Here is a 15,768-nt window from a genome sequence, read left to right as displayed (position 1 = left end):
TGTATTCGTTATACCGTATTAAATATATTTCTAACCCACCCTTCATCATAAGATCTCAGGGCTGGGTACAGTAAAAATTGCAACCCCCCCCCCCCCGCAATATGTAAAACACTATAACAGTCAAACAAAGAACAAGTATAACTTAGAGTGCAGTACAAACTTTAAAATTACAAAAACCATGAGACTGCTGCAAATGCCCAGGGAAACAAATGAATCTTTCTCTGGCAGTAAAAATGTCAGTTTTTTCCAGGAGAATGACATTCCATATGTTTCCAGGAGAATGACATTCCATAGATGGAGTGTCACCGCAGAGAAGACACTTTTATGTCTCATTGCATGATGTACGTGTCTCAATGGTAGAACGTCAAGAGGGGCCTCCTCTCCTGATCTTGGCTCATGGGCAGACAGATACAGGGAGAGGGGTCCCTCCAGCTCTTTGGACCCCAAGTCTTTTAGGGCTTTATAGGTTACCAGCACCTCAAACTCACCCCAGAAGCATGTAGATAGCCAATGTAAATCTTCTAGAATCAGCATCACATGATTCCAACTAACTGAACTGAACTAATACTATGGCAGCTGAATTCCTCAGCAGTTGAAGCCTCTATGTCATCTTAAAGTACCGTGTTTCTCATATTTTAAGTCATCCCTACAAAATAAGCCATGGCAGGATTTTCCTGAGTTGAAGAAATATAAGACATACCCCAAAAATAAGCCGTAGTGGTGGGAGCAGGTCTGGATGGCGCCATGGAAGAGGAAGATGCCTGTCAGCGTCCGGAACCGGCTGCTGCTGCCCCTCCACAATGTCCAGCAGCATGCACCGCGCCAAGCGCTTACCCGGCGGCGGGACTGGCAAGAGCCGCAGTGCGTGCTGCTCCGAGCCCCGACCCGGCGGCGAGACCCGGCAAGAGCCGCAGCGCGCGCCGCGTGGAGCCCCGACCCGGCGGGACCCAGCAGCGTGCCCTGCTGAAGCGCCGACAACGCGCGCAGCAGCAGCCAGTTCCGGGCACCGAGCCACAACAGGAAGAGGAGGGACGAAGCGGGACGCAGCTACAACGACAAAAAACACCCGGCCGAGCCTTCATTGGCCGCCGCGGCTGCCACTCGCTGGTCCCTCCTCTTCCTGTCGCGCGCGCTGCAGGTCCCGCCGGTCCCGCCGCTGGGTTGGCGCTGGCGCTGCTCCAAGCCCCAACCCGGCGGCGGGACGCAGCAAGAGCCGCAGCGCGCGCTGCTCCGAGCTGGGATCCGGCAAGAGCCTCAGCGCGCGCCGCGTGAAGCCCCGACCCGGCGGGACCCAGCAGCGTGCCCTGCTGAAGCGCCGACAACGCGCCCAGCAGCGCAGCAGCAGCCAGTTCCGGGCGCCGGACAGGGGAGGTACCATACTGTAATTTTTTTAAAAAATAATAAGACACCCCCGAAAATAAGCCATAGGCTTATTTTCTTGAGAAAAAAAGATTATAAGACATGACTTATAATATGAGAAACACGGTACATTGAAGTAGTCCAAACAGGAAGTTATTCGAGCATGGATTATTGTGGTCAAGCTCTTTCTACCCAGAAATGGCTGTGGCTGGTGAACCAGCTGGTTTGTTTGACTTGTGGACACATCTACACAAATTCACATACATAAAGGATCGCATATGTGGTTGCTTTGAAGGGAGCTTCTGCCCAAAGTGGCATGTCCCATTGCTCCGAAATGTTCAGCAGATTGTTACTACATCACCTTATTTTAGCAGAGATCACAGTTTTTTTTACTGGTTCCTTACTATTACTTTATTGCCCTACACTGTACACGAAAGGATAATTAAAAAGCAGGTCAGCAGAAATTGGTTGCTATTAAGTGATGGAACAATATAACTCTCTAACAGCTCATAACATGTATTGTTTAGCATTCCTGTAGTGTACAGTGTCTATTGTACTGTTGAGAGGACACATAAATAGCATGGTCCTTGCCTCAGAGGCCTAAAACCTTATATTAGGTAGACAGGACCAAGCTACAGAAAAGGACAGTACTTTCTGCTCCTTTGCAATCGAGAACTCAGGAATCATTTGACCTAGAAAAGGGAGAGCGTTTGAAGTGACAGGGCAGAAGGTCAAGGGCATGGGTCAAGGTGGATGTACACTTTTAAAAAGAGTAAACAAAACAAAATATATAGGATAGAGCAGCCTTTCTCAGCCTTGAGTCCCCAGATGTTGTTGGACTATAACTCCCATCATCTCTGACCACTGGACCTGGTAGCTAGAAATGATGGGAGTTGTAGTCCAGCAACATCTGGGAGACCTAAGTTTGAGAGGCTGGGATAGTATGTTGTGCACCATACTATTTTTCACCAAGCCGCTATCAGTCTCCATGGACAATTTTGAGCTAGATGGATCAAAGATATCTTGGTATAAGGCAGCTTCCTGTCTTCCTATGTACATAAACCAAGGGATACTAATAAAGGAGAGATACACTGTTTGTTTTTCTTAACCTATTGCCAGATCTTTACTTTCCTCCTATATAAATATTGCTTTTCCCTCTGTAGAATGAAGCTTTGTTATTTATTGCCAAAAGTGAAGTCTACTCTCAAGGTTCCCACAGATAAACATTTACTGCAGCAGCTAGAACTGTGTGTAAGAAAACTTCTGTGTGAGGAGAAAGACAAAGATGTTCTGAGCATTGTTAAAAAAGTATGTGGGGTGGTTTCTTCTTTTACTCATCCAGTATTTTTTTCATGTTGCAAGTACATTTTAGTAATTTCCTGGGGTTGTATGAAATGCTAGTCACACACAGAGTAAACCCACTGGGTTGTGCTTAACTAAGTCCTACTTAGAGTAGACCCATTGAAATTAATAGGCCTTAGTCATGACCATTAACTTCATTAAAATTGTGTTTACTGTATATAGTATAGTGGGAAGAATTCTGAATATGTTTTACTTATTTGCAAAAGTGTGAACTGTGATTTAGTGCCTGTATCTAGAGCTGAGACAGTAAAAGACAGTAAATTTCACAATTGTTAGAAATTATTTTCAGTTGTGTTCATCTAGATTTCAATAGATCAGAGAATGCTGATGATGACAGAATACTATAATGTAATATAGTAAGGCTTCCTTACTATAATGTCTTACTGTTCTACTCTAACAATGCAAAATGTCTGCACATGAAAAACTTTAGTGAGACTCTAACCCAGGCACCCCCAAACTGCGGCCCTCCAGATGTTTTGGCCTACAACTCCCATGATCCCTAGCTAACAGGACCAGTTGTCCTGCTCTAACCCATGTTGCTAGTTAGTTCCTTTTCTATTTTTCAATACCTTTACTCACATTTATGTGAAAATCTCTGTGGAAAATCCCACAAATATTTCAAGATTCCTGTTAGGAGATCAAACTGGCTTTTTAAAAAACAAAACATTAAAACAACCTAAAATAATAATTAAACTTTTTAAATAGATGGTGCTGGAACTGGACAGAATGGAAACCTCTTTGGATGCTGTAAGTATCTTCTAAGATGATAACCTGAAATAACAAGCTGAAACGATTGGCATGATCACTGATGGCTTGTTTGTTTCAACCTTCAAACAGTTTCAGAAGAGGTTTTATGAAAATGATCTGTTGGACCAGCAAAAAGAAAGAGAGGAGCACCTACTTTTGGAAATGGTATGTTTACGATAGACATTAAGCTGAGTATCATGTAGACTTTCCAGTGGTTCCAGAGTGAAGATTTAAAACAATTCCCTGATAAAGCAGGGCCAGAGAACAATCAATCCTAAACATTCTCCATATATGTAACTCAAGACATACTATGTCACAGTGCTTATTTGTCTGAGAGGAGGTCCTGGTACAGGAAGAAATGGACAGAGCCTTTAGCAGCTGCAGTCTACATATATAGATTTCAAATTACTGGCAGGAGAAAATGCCCTGTAAAACTACAGCAAGTTTGTGATTCTTTTAGCAGTAATAATAATATTTATATAGTGTAACCTAACATTATCTCAATAACCCATACAGCAATTCTGCAAGGTAGACAGAAGCAGCTTGCTGGGTTAGGCAGGGTCCCTGTTGCTTACCAGGAGGGCAAAGTGGTGGGGAGGTCAGGGTGTTGCAGACACACTGACGGAGCCAATCTGCCACTCCTAATACAGTCATACCTCGGTTTGTGACCGCAATCCGTTCCGCGGAGGCGGTCGCTCCCCGAAACGGCCGCTCCCCGATGCACGGATGCTCCCCGAATCGGTCGCTCCCCAATGCACGCTTCTGCGCATGTGCACAGTGCCGCGGAACCCGGATGTAAACACTTCCCGGTCCGCGGTGGTCGGAAACCAAAGTGGTCGCAAACGAAGGCGGTTGCAAACCGAGGTTTGACTGTAGTGTGTTTGCAGTGTGCCACCCTTTCTGCTGCCTTGCCCCTTTGCCTCTGTCTCCTGGTAAGCAACAGTGGCCCACCTGCCAGAAAGCTAGTGTGGCAGCTCCATCCTTCCTGGCAAGCAGCTTTTGATGGTAGGCTGGCACTGTGATGCAAATAAAGGAATAGTGCCCTAGGGTATCAGAGTTCATAGTCAGTTCTAGCAGAAGAGCTTTCGCTGCGTGAAATGGAGCCCAAATGGCACACCCTACTGAGGACGACACTTTGCTGCACTATTCGAACACCCTCGTTTATCCTCCCTGTGGACAGTGGTGAGGTTGCTTCACCCGGCTGCATGGCAGACCTGTCCCTGTTCATGACCGAGGCAATATTTTAACTGGGAACATCTTGACTCTCAGGTTATATTATTAGTCTCTGTGCTAAAACCGTTTTCTTGCAGCAGTCGCAAACATTTCACCATATATGTCCAGGTCATGAGTTCAGGTTTGGGTTGCACATGAGTTCAAGTTGGGGAGGGACAATTTCTGGGGAGAGTGTGCTATGAGCAAACGGCTGTTTAACCAGTAATAATAATAATAATAACAATAATAATAAATAATTTATTACTTATAATTGGTGGCATTTCAGGCTGCATCTTTCTCTCTTCTGAAGCTGACTGGGTTGTGGAAGCATGCCTGTCTGCAGCTTGCAGCCCACAAATTTTAGGTTTTAAGTTTCCATTACTACTGTTGTTAAATTGTTTCCACAACAGGAACAATTAGAAAAAGAGAAACAGCAAAATGAGGGCAGGTCTACCAGTATGAGCGATAAAATGTATGAAAAGAAGCGTAAGTGTTCTTTTGTTTCTTTTCCCAGAGGCGTCTTAATTTCTTTCTATGGGGCGTGGAGGATGCTGAGGTGGAGGTGGCAAGGACTATTTCTAAACTGGGTTACATTCACAAACACAGGGGATGGCGATATTAATCTTCTGGCTGCTGCTACTAATTTAGTGTGAGAAATGCATGTCAAAGCATTGCACACTCTTACAACCCAACGTTTAGGAAATTCTTTGGCCAGGGTCATACAATCAATAACTTGCATGACTGGAGTGGGCAACTGGGGCAGATCCTGTTCTCTGCTGTTACCAGGCAAAACCTCATTCAATACACTAGAGCAGATGGTTCCAGAGTAGCAGGGTGCCAGGCTTTTGGATCTGTGGAATCTGAAAATGTCCTTTTGGATAACTTCCTCTGACCCTGCCTCCTGCCTGCCCCCTGTGATCTACAGCCATCTAGCCCCTCTTCCATTACTAGGCCTGACTATGTTTTTGTGTTACATGTGCATTGATGCAAACTATTGTTAGTGAAAGCTGTGTTCCTTTCAGGCTCAGAAATTCTAATTTGAAGTGGGCTTGCAAACAATAGTTATAAGAGAACATGTCCTGCATAGGTAGCACAAAACCATAGTCAGTACTGGAAGAGAAGTTGGGAGGAATCACTTTGGAGAATAGAAAAGGAAGGAACATATTTGCTCTTGATTTCAATCCAATCCAAATAACTTTATTGAACTAGCCACTGGTCATGACAAATCTGAATCAAAACTAAATACAAGCAAAAGGGGTGTAAAACCATGGTTTTCCGGGAGCCAGCATTATATCTGCTCTAGACCCCAAACCACACTTTCCTAAGTGCTTCATGCATCAGTTTCAATGGTCAGTCCCTTAGAGCTGAAAGAAATAACATGGGGCACTTAGTCCAATTCATGCCCTGTAGTAGGGAAAATTCATATCAAAAAAATCTGCAATAGATAGTGCTCTTCAGTATAGTCAGTTTATACTGTGATTGAAAGCATGGCATTGATACAGTGATGGGACACGTGACAGTTTTTACTCCAGGATAATGTATTATCCCGTCTGAGTTTCAATATGGTTGTGTGGTGTTTAAGATGTTGTGAGAGACTGTCATATTGCACAGTCTTTACCTCTTCAGTTAATCTGAGTAGAATGCTTAAAATGACCTTTGTTTTAGGTAGAGACAGTAAAGCATCAACAACTTTGGCCAAAACTATACCAATGTCTGTTTCCGGAAATCCAAGTGCTGCAGCAGGTAAGAAGAAACAACAACACCTTTTGCCTGTTTTAAAATATATGTCCACGCCACAATGAACACAGGTAGAAAACCGCAGGATAGACAGCTGAGTGGGGTCCAAACCCATTCATTCTCAAGTTGCCAGTGCAGAGTTGAACAAATAGCAAACAGCATGATTCCAAGATCCAAAGGTGCTCTGTGAATGTCCCTGCAGTCTCACGCTGCTAGGAACAGGTGTCCATGCAACCATAGCTTCTATATTCCCTGTGGCTGCCCACCCCTCTGCAGTTGTTGCTTGAACATCCTCCTTGTCCTTTAGCTAACTGGACAGTTTGGGTTTCAGGAAACCTGCCTGCTGGCTTTGCTTCCACAATCTCTCCTTAGGTTTCATGGCCACGTACAAGCTTTTTTTTTTTTTTTTGCTCAGTCCCCTTCAGTTATATCAAGCCCTGTAAATTTGGGTAACTGCTTACATGTTTTGACTAAAAATCACATGAAATTATAGATAGACCTTTACACGCAATGATGAAAACTGATTGCCAGAACTCCCATCATGCTTTTCTAGGTCTCTGTTCCAATTGTTCTTTCCCTGCAGTGTGAATCCTCATATTGTTGCCAGCAAATTATAGACTGTGTATTGCTATAGCATTTTCAGTCTCATGTTGTGCTGAGGAGGAGGCACAAACCTGATGGGACTGCTGTAGTAAAACAAATGAGAAATGTAATAAGCCCACAAGAAATTGTGTTGGTTTTTTTTAATTGTCCCCTAGGCAAAGAAGTGAAAAAGTCAAAATTAGTTCGAAGCCAGTCTTTCAGTAGTCAAGCCTTGCAGTCAAAATATGGAAACATAGACAAGTGTCCCAGGTATGTAATATTTATTTTTTCTATGTGTCTGTGACAGAGATAGCAATCCTATAGACCAGGGGTCCCCAGACTACAGCCCGCGTGCCAGATGCGGCCCAATTGGCCTCCCAGTCCGGCCCGCGACGACCCCTGCCACCCGCTGCCGCCGCCTGCTCTTACGGTGTGCAGCGCGGCGGCGAGCTTCCAAATCGGAAAAAAACGCCGAAAATCCTTTGTGCGCATGCGTATGGGCCTCTCCCGACCCAGAAGAGGTCATTTCCGGTGCACTTCCGGGTCGGGGGAGGCCCATACGCATGCGCACAAGCGATTTTCGGCGATTCTTTTCGATCTGGAAGCGCGCCAGCGTGCCAGTAAGTGTGATCGGCGCGGTGGGCACCGGCCCAAAGCCCGGTAAGTCTGGGGACCCCTGCTATAGACCACTTAGCTTGTTCTTTATGGAAACATACCTATCTTTCTCTAGTTGTATACTAGTAGCATGCTGTTATTCTTTAGTTGATTTCTAGAGAAATGATGGACAGTTAGGGAAGGATGGATCAGACAATTTCCCATTCTGCATTAGTTTGGCTAGCAGTCTATTCTTTCCCAGGTTTTTTTTGCAGTTTTTTAAAAAGCACATCTAAACTATTATTGTTTTATATGCATTTTTCCTAATATGCATTTTGTATGCCTCTCGTCTGAAAAAATAAACAATTTGTGCATATGTCTGATCAAAAACCACACTGCAAAATTCGGAGAAGTGTGTAACCAATTGAAAGTTTCATTCTAATCCCCATGTAACTTCACGTTGATTTCTCCTCCATCTGCAAGAACAGTGGTACGCTGTAATGATACAGTGGTCATTTAGCAGAACTGGTCAGGGATGAAAGTTACAGCCTGTTCTGGATGGAGTAGCACTTCTACTGACCAGGTTTGACATCTGGAGTGCTGCTGGAGTCATTTTTACAGGACTGCCTTTGCAAAGTTTCAGTTAGTATACCATTTGCACCCTTACCTCACATGCCCTAGTTCTCAGTCGGTAGAACACAAGCCTCTTAATATGAGGGTGGTGGGTTCGAGTGCTACATTGGGGAAAAGATTCCTGCATTGCAGGGGCTTGGGCTAGATGATCCTTGTGGTCCCTTCCAACTCTATGATTCTATGATTCCATGTTTTCTAAATTGAGATGATTGGATCATGCTCTGTGTGGGGCTGCCCTTAAAGAGTGTTCAGAAGCTTTAGCTGGTACAGAATGTGGCAGCTAGAATCGCAACTGGGCCATGCCATCTTTATCAGTTACCAGTACATTTATGGGCACAAATTGAAGGTTCTGGTCACTATGTATAAAGTCCTAAACATTTTGGGGCCATACCTGAAGGACTGTTTTCTCTCATGTGAAGCACCCTATGTACCGTGTCCATCATTGGAAGACATATTCCATATCTGTCAGTTACCAGCGTTCCGATTGGCTGGGATGCAGGACAGGTCCTTCTCTGTAGTGGCATCCAGGTTGCAGAATTATCTTACCTTTAAGACCAAGCACCAGTAGCCTCAGTATTGATCTTTATGGACCATTAGGATATCCTTGCACTGTTATGTCTTGCAGTTGTTTTATGTCTCTACTGTATTTTGTGACCCATTAATTTGATTCTCCCCTCCTTTAAAGCCTTTGTATTATTAACGTATTATAGATTGTTTTAGTTTCTGATGTGAGCTTCCATGAAGATTTTTGAACTGAAAGGCAGGATACAAATGTTTTACAATAAATACATAATGGAGGTACTGGTGTCAGCCTTCGTTGCTGCAAATTCACCAGGCACATTTGGGGGAAGGGGGAAGGAAAGGTGGGGGGTGGGAGGGGCTCATGGGAGAAGATTTGGTAGAAGTGCTTAGAATAGGATTTTAAATCATGCAAGTTCTTTTCCATTTGGGAAGGGAAATTATTTGTTATTTATCTGGGCCCATTCTGAAATGCGAGGGGGAGGGCCTGCCCATGGCTAATGGTGGTTATGCTTTATAACATCATCACATATTTTTGTACCCCTTCAGCAAAAGTTCTTCAACAGGATATACTCCCGTCTCAGCAGTAGGAAAAGGTTCTATGTTCTCCTTTTCAGGTAAGCAGCTTGGTTACTTTTTGGGGGGGCGGCGGGGGGGGAATGTGTTTATTAGATTTCTTTTATTAGTTTCCCCTTGTGAGCTCAGAGACATTTGGGGCCCATTGTCTTTAGCGCTGGCCAGACTGAACAAACAGCAGGTCTAATATGTAGAATAAGAGAGCAAGAAGAACAGGTATTTAAAGAGGAGTGGAAAATTTTTGTTGAGTATATTGAAAATAATTGTGCACAGTTGAAAACATGGGCAATATTAAAGTAAATTCAACAGTATAACATATATTGAAGTGATGTAACATAGGAGAACAGAATTAGATGGATACACTAATGCAGGAATGGTGAATAAGGGGAGGGAGGGAAGCCAGAGAAGGTATGGTATAATAAAAGATAATTAATTTGAAATGTAAAATTTTTGAAAATTCAATAAAAAATATTTTTTAAGAAATGAAATAAATAAACAAGCACACATGATTTTTATAAACATTCAGTACAAGCTGCTAACAAAATCACAGCTCTGGTAGCAACAGCTGCACCCACATACTGCCAATTACTGTGTTAACATTTCCTCCTTGTCTTTCAGATGATTCCTTCCGTACTCGCTCCAGCAACCCCAGTGGGACTGCTGCGTTCTCCTCTGGTTCCACCTTACCATCTTCCTCTCGTAATACAAGTAATTCAGTTGATCAGAAGAGCAACGGGAGTAAAGAAAGCCATTCGCGGAAGGTTAGCTTGTAAGTGATCGACTAAAGTTAGGGCACAATTTTAAGGCTATGCAGCCTTAAAGTGAAAGGCTAATTTTACATCCTTGAATTTTTAGTTAGTTAGCTTTTATGATGAGAATATTTTCCATTTATGGATCAGAGAAATGTGAGATTTAATCTGGTTTTGCTGGTTATGTATTATTTCCACCTGAAAATATGAGTGTTATTACATGGTTGCACCCCAACATGTGTGTGTTTTGGTACTACTTAGCTCGGAGCACTGGGAATCCCCAGATATCTGAATCAGCCCTCTGCTACAGAAGGCCCATGAATTTCATTTGTAGCACATGGGTAGAATGTGGAAGGTTTCATCCAGCAAGTGCCTCAGACCTGCAGGAGACCACACATAGGGGAGGTATTCTTCGGGCGGCAAGAAGGAAACACATACAGACTCATTGCTAAATGAGTTTGCGTTAAATGAGTCATCCTAGAATAGACGGCAGCCCTGAATCATAAACATGGGGATTAACAAAAGAATCTGTTCTGCTACTATTATGCTGTTATGCTGGGCTTGGTTTTATTATCCTCTGTGTGTCTGCTCATTGTGAAGGGCTTTAGAAATTTTCTCTCAACATAATAGCTTACTCTTACACTCCTACATGGCAACAGATTTGAATATATATCTGGAGAGGAATCAGGTGTCTTTACTTTGTAAGATGAATCACTGCAATATGGGTTAGGGGGAGAGTGTGCATAATAATTTACCACATGGGCATACAGTGCTGAAGTACATGGCAACATATCCCTGGTCCTGAATGGGGTAACTGTGCCCCTGAAAGACCAGGTGCGCAGCCTGGGAGTCATCTTAGACTCACAGCTGTCCATGGAGGCACAGGTCAACTCTGTGTCCAAGACAGCTGTTTATCAGCTCCATCTGGTACGCAGGCTGAGTCCCTACCTGCCCACTGACTGTCTCTCCAGAGTGGTGCATGCTCTAGTTATCTCTCGCTTGGACTACTGCAATGCGCTCTACGTGGGGCTACCTTTGAAGGTGACCCGGAAACTACAACTAATCCAGAATGCGGCCGCTAGACTGGTGACTGGGAGCGGCCGCCAAGACCACATAACACCGGTCCTGAAAGACCTACATTGGCTCCCAGTACGTTTCCGAGCACAATTCAAAGTGTTGGTGTTGACCTTTAAAGCCCTAAATGGCCTCGGTCCGGTATACCTGAAGGAGCGTCTCCACCCCCATCGTTCTGCCCGGACACTGAGGTCCAGCTCCGAGGGCCTTCTGGCGGTTCCCTCACTACGAGAAGCCAAGTTACAGGGAACCAGGCAGAGGGCCTTCTCGGTAGTGGCACCCACCCTGTGGAATGCCCTCCCACTAGAGGTCAAAGAGAACAACAATTACCAGACCTTTAGAAGGCATCTCAAGGCAGCCCTGTTTAGGGAAGCTTTTAATGTTTGATGGATTTCTGTATTTTAGAATTTCTGTTTTGTTGGAAGCCGCCCAGAGTGGCTGGGGGAACCCGGCCAGATGGGCGGGGTATAAATAATAAATTATTATTATTATTATTCTAATTAATTCCAGTAATTTAACATCTGCTCCCAAAAGACAGGCATCTTTAATGAGAAGTGAGTTGTTCACATATCAGTGATCTATAATGCTTCTTTTCATGTATACTTTAAGACACAGTGTGAGTTGGGAGGACTTGACTTCTAGGCCGAGCTCTATTACCATCTAAGTTTAAGGAAGGTGGTTGCTTTTAGGTCATATTTTCTCACAGTTTATGGAAACAAGTCCTTGCTGAAGACATGATAAAGTACAGGAGTGGCAAACTACTTTGCCCCATAGATTGGGTCTGATCCCCCCCCACCCACCCACACATTTGTTTTTGGCCCCAAGACCACCATCTAATTGGGTCAGCTGCCTGGCAGTGGAATCTGTGGAAAGAGCTGTGGGGAAAATACAGCGGTCTGAGCTGCACATCACCCCCTGGACCACCTCTGAGGAAAAACCCTCCTTCCCTCTCTTCTTGAAGCACCCCTCCCTCAACTGAAGCAGAGCAGAAAAGGAGGGAGGACTTTGGCATGTTTTAACATTTCCTGAGTCCTTAACACTTGGGAGTACAGCTCTGAGTGCCCTTTCCTGTTTCTGATCTGCTGTGATCAGTGTAGAACTACAGTGAAGGAGTCATTCCCCCCCCCCCCCGAGATTTGTTAAACAGTGAGGATAGAAAGAGAAAGGGGCGAAATTGCTCACCATCGCAAAGCCAGAGAGCAGGGCCAAAGTGTGCTGGGTGATCAAATCATCTCATCTCCAGATTAATCAAGGAGTGGGTGATTTCCATCTATGATGGCAGTGGCATGGGTGGAAAGATTTCAATAACTCTTTTCAGCTCCCCCCCCCGAATGCAAATCATTCCTCCTCAGTTCTCAGATCAATCATCTGAAAAGTAGAAGGGGACAATAAGCCCTCTCCTTCTCTGATCAACACAGATCAGATGAGAAAGGCAGGTGTGTGTGTGTGTGTGTGTGTGTGTGTGTGTGTGTCTGTCTGTCTGTCTGTCTGTCTGTCTGTCTGTCTGTCTGTCTGTCTGTCTGTGTCTGTGTGCATGCCTCCAATATGTGGTTTATGGCTAAGATCAAGTGAGCTAATGGTAGGGTTGCCAGACTCAATAGTGGACAGGACTTCTGTGCCTTTAATAGACTCAATAGTGGACAGGACTTCTGTGCCTTTAATTGCCCTGCTCTCTTTTGAGTCTGGAAACCTTAAAGAGAAACCAGCAGACCCTTTGCTTGGAAATTACACAAAGGGTCTGCTGGTTTCTCTTTAAGGTTTCCAGACTCAAAAGAGAGCAGGGCAATTAAAGGCACAGAAGTCCTATCCACTATTGAGTCTGGCAACCCTACCTAATGGTTAGACTTGGGTGTGCCCAGTGGAGTTGTTGACTCCCCCCCCCTCACTGAACAAAAGGAACACAGACCTATGCTTTGCAACGGAGAGTGTTTATGAAAACCCCAGTTTCCAAGCAGTTTGATACATGCTATAATGTGCTACTTCCCCCCAGCTCTGCAGGACTAGAAGTGCAGTTCTTTGGATCCCAGCCAAAGAGTTTAGAAAGTCAGTCTTAGTCGGCTGCCAAGGCATCAGCCTCTAGCTGGGAGAAACAAAGATGTAATAGCCAGTTAACCACTTGAAATGGCCCTTCCAGATGACCCTGAGCATATGCACAGGGAGGTGGGGAACAGAACATTCTTATCCCTCACCACTGCCATGCCATAGTTCCCACCGTAGACTGTATGTTGTATTTAGTGATACTTAATGGGTTTTTATGCTCTGTGGCTCCTCTTTTGAATCAGGAAGAAATGTATTGCCAAGGCACAGTTTGACTAAGAGCCCCATATGGACCAGCGTGAAATTTAGAAGCAGGTCACATCCTGCCTACTTTGAACTGTTGGATCAGTTTTAAAAACTGATGAGAAATAATACTGTGATAGCTCATATTTCTAATAAAATACTCTGCATTAATAGATTTAGTCCTCTCTGTTGCCTCAGTTGAGGCCCCAATGTGTGCCTCTGTTTAGCATATACGAGTTTCCACACTCAAAGTATGGAATGATGGAATTAATACCAAAGAATGCATTCATTGATTGATTCTCTGCATAGAAACGGATGTGCAAGTTCTTTCACGTGAGGGAGAATTCCACCTGCATTTGGGAAGCCAAACAAGAGACTTCTGTACACCAAAGCCTTTATGGTGGCCAAGGTGACGTTGGAGGGGTGCAGGGATGGGGCACGTGAGACACCAAAGTTGAGGCACGGATATCATATCTTCTTGTTCTAGTCAAGAGAGGAGAATGGCTTTGGGTTTTTACCTTGCAATAAATGTGTTGAGGATCACAAAATCCATAGGAAAGAAATTATAAAATATGACTGTACTAAGTCAATATTCCCCCCCCCCATTGATATACTTAAAAGCAGTGAAGTTCAGCAGTTCTGCCTTATGCTATTCCAATCTGACTTGTTTGATTTGGGTTCTTTTGTATTTACCTGAAGGAAAAACAGGAAGTCAAACTCCTAGAGCTGGTGAAAAAAAGGATGCACACCAAAGACCCCTGGAGGCAACGTGGATGAAGGATTGGCAGGAGTTGGAGTAAAATCTTGAACAATGAGGACCAGAGAGGAGAGACTGACTGCATCTCACGATGTTAACATCTTCTGTCAGTTAAATAAATTCCTATGTTGTAAAATACCTTCATAGAAATAATGTAATATGTGCAGAATTCCAATGTTGTAAGTGAAGTGTTTAATTCAATGTTACTTTAGCAATGTGCTTTAAAACTGCTGCAGCTAAAGAGACAGGGTTTTACCTCCCCTTCCTCCCTCTCAATTATGCCTTTTAATAGTTCAGGTTCTTCAAATTGGAATACAAGTGCCCCCTACTTTAAAATATACTTATTTATGAGTGTAGGGCTCCTACTATATCTTTGCTATGGAAATAGGACCATATAGGTGTAATTGATCTGCATATAGGATTAACTGACCAAGTAACATCTTATCTCTGAAAAAAAAAGCTTTAGTATTGAACCTGGAAGCATGGGCAAAGAAATATTGAGTAGTCATGTACAATACAGTTGTGCTATAATTTTAAGTAAGATTGCTTACCTGGTGTATACAAATTCTCAAAAGGGTTTTCCTTTCACCTTTTAATAAGAACAAATACCTCCAAAATGCATACAAATGATTATTCATGAGTTTCATATCTCAGTTTCGTTGTATAAATACTTTGTTTTAACTTCTAGTATTTCAGGTTGTAGTTTCTCTTTATCCAACATTTTAGAAATAATGCAATCTAGTTTTTAATTAGTTGTTATTTCAAGCTATCATGCTTTTAGCTATGTCAACGGCATTTTGTTTGTATTCATCCTAACATTTCTATCAAAATTTGCCTGCAACATGCAGTTCTATTTAAAAAGTTCTATTTATGCCAATACTTGAGAGAGACTGTATGAAGCTATTGTCAGCTTCTCTATTTCAGAAATGCAATCAGCAAAACTATATTGATATCAGAAATCTGTTTTTTTAAATATATTGGTGTATGATAAAGATAATCTAATTTGTGAATGAATATGTGTGTGGTTACTTTTTACAATGTGGAATAATGAATGCTTTACGCACAATAAAACGTAGGATATGAAAGTACTTGCATGTTTTGGGGGGGAGAGATCTAATTTTTGCAATTGAGAAGTGCAGCCGAGACATAAAGACATGGGTCCTATGTTCACTATACCAGCAGCTCTGGCTCCAGGCCTAACACTAGCGTAATATTTTACATTTCTATAATCAAAGGCTGATATAGCAACTAGGGATGGGTTAGTTTCGGTTTCTCTTGTTTTTCCACATAAGTTTCTTGATTTATTTATTTTCAAGTCTTCATGGAGGTTCATCAGCATTTTCGTGCAATTTTCTCCCAGTACACACATTTTTGCGTACAACCTTGCCCAATACAATTCTTTTCCCAGAACGGTTTCCCCTAATATAATGCACTTTTGTAGGATTTTCATTAATATATTTTCATTAACAATTTAAACTTCACCACCGTACTGTATATGTATTTCTGTGCATGTTATTTGCTGGAGAACTGCACCACACAATATAGAGAAGTCTGAATTGCAAACCAGGTGCCTTTGGCTTTCCCAGT

The 15,768-nt window shown here is 43.3% G+C and overlaps 1 protein-coding gene across 1 annotated transcript in view; it reads left to right on the top strand.

The window, feature by feature from the left end:
• The window catches only part of PPP4R4 (protein phosphatase 4 regulatory subunit 4), a 79,850-nt gene extending 64,597 nt beyond the window's left edge, over window positions 1–15,253 (top strand). The window contains exons 17-25 of the mRNA XM_035106785.2: window positions 2,523–2,667; window positions 3,427–3,468; window positions 3,559–3,633; window positions 5,091–5,166; window positions 6,346–6,423; window positions 7,176–7,269; window positions 9,295–9,362; window positions 9,940–10,090; window positions 14,124–15,253. Of these exons, the coding sequence (XP_034962676.1) occupies window positions 2,523–2,667; window positions 3,427–3,468; window positions 3,559–3,633; window positions 5,091–5,166; window positions 6,346–6,423; window positions 7,176–7,269; window positions 9,295–9,362; window positions 9,940–10,090; window positions 14,124–14,148 (754 nt within the window). The 3' untranslated portion in view covers window positions 14,149–15,253. The remainder of the gene's footprint in view (window positions 1–2,522; window positions 2,668–3,426; window positions 3,469–3,558; window positions 3,634–5,090; window positions 5,167–6,345; window positions 6,424–7,175; window positions 7,270–9,294; window positions 9,363–9,939; window positions 10,091–14,123) is intronic.
• The last annotated feature ends 515 nt before the right edge of the window (window positions 15,254–15,768 follow it).

This window comes from Zootoca vivipara, chromosome 1, assembly GCF_963506605.1.
Source record: "Zootoca vivipara chromosome 1, rZooViv1.1, whole genome shotgun sequence".
In the NCBI taxonomy this organism is placed as follows: domain Eukaryota; kingdom Metazoa; phylum Chordata; class Lepidosauria; order Squamata; family Lacertidae; genus Zootoca; species Zootoca vivipara.
This window is presented reverse-complemented; position numbering and strand designations above follow the sequence as displayed.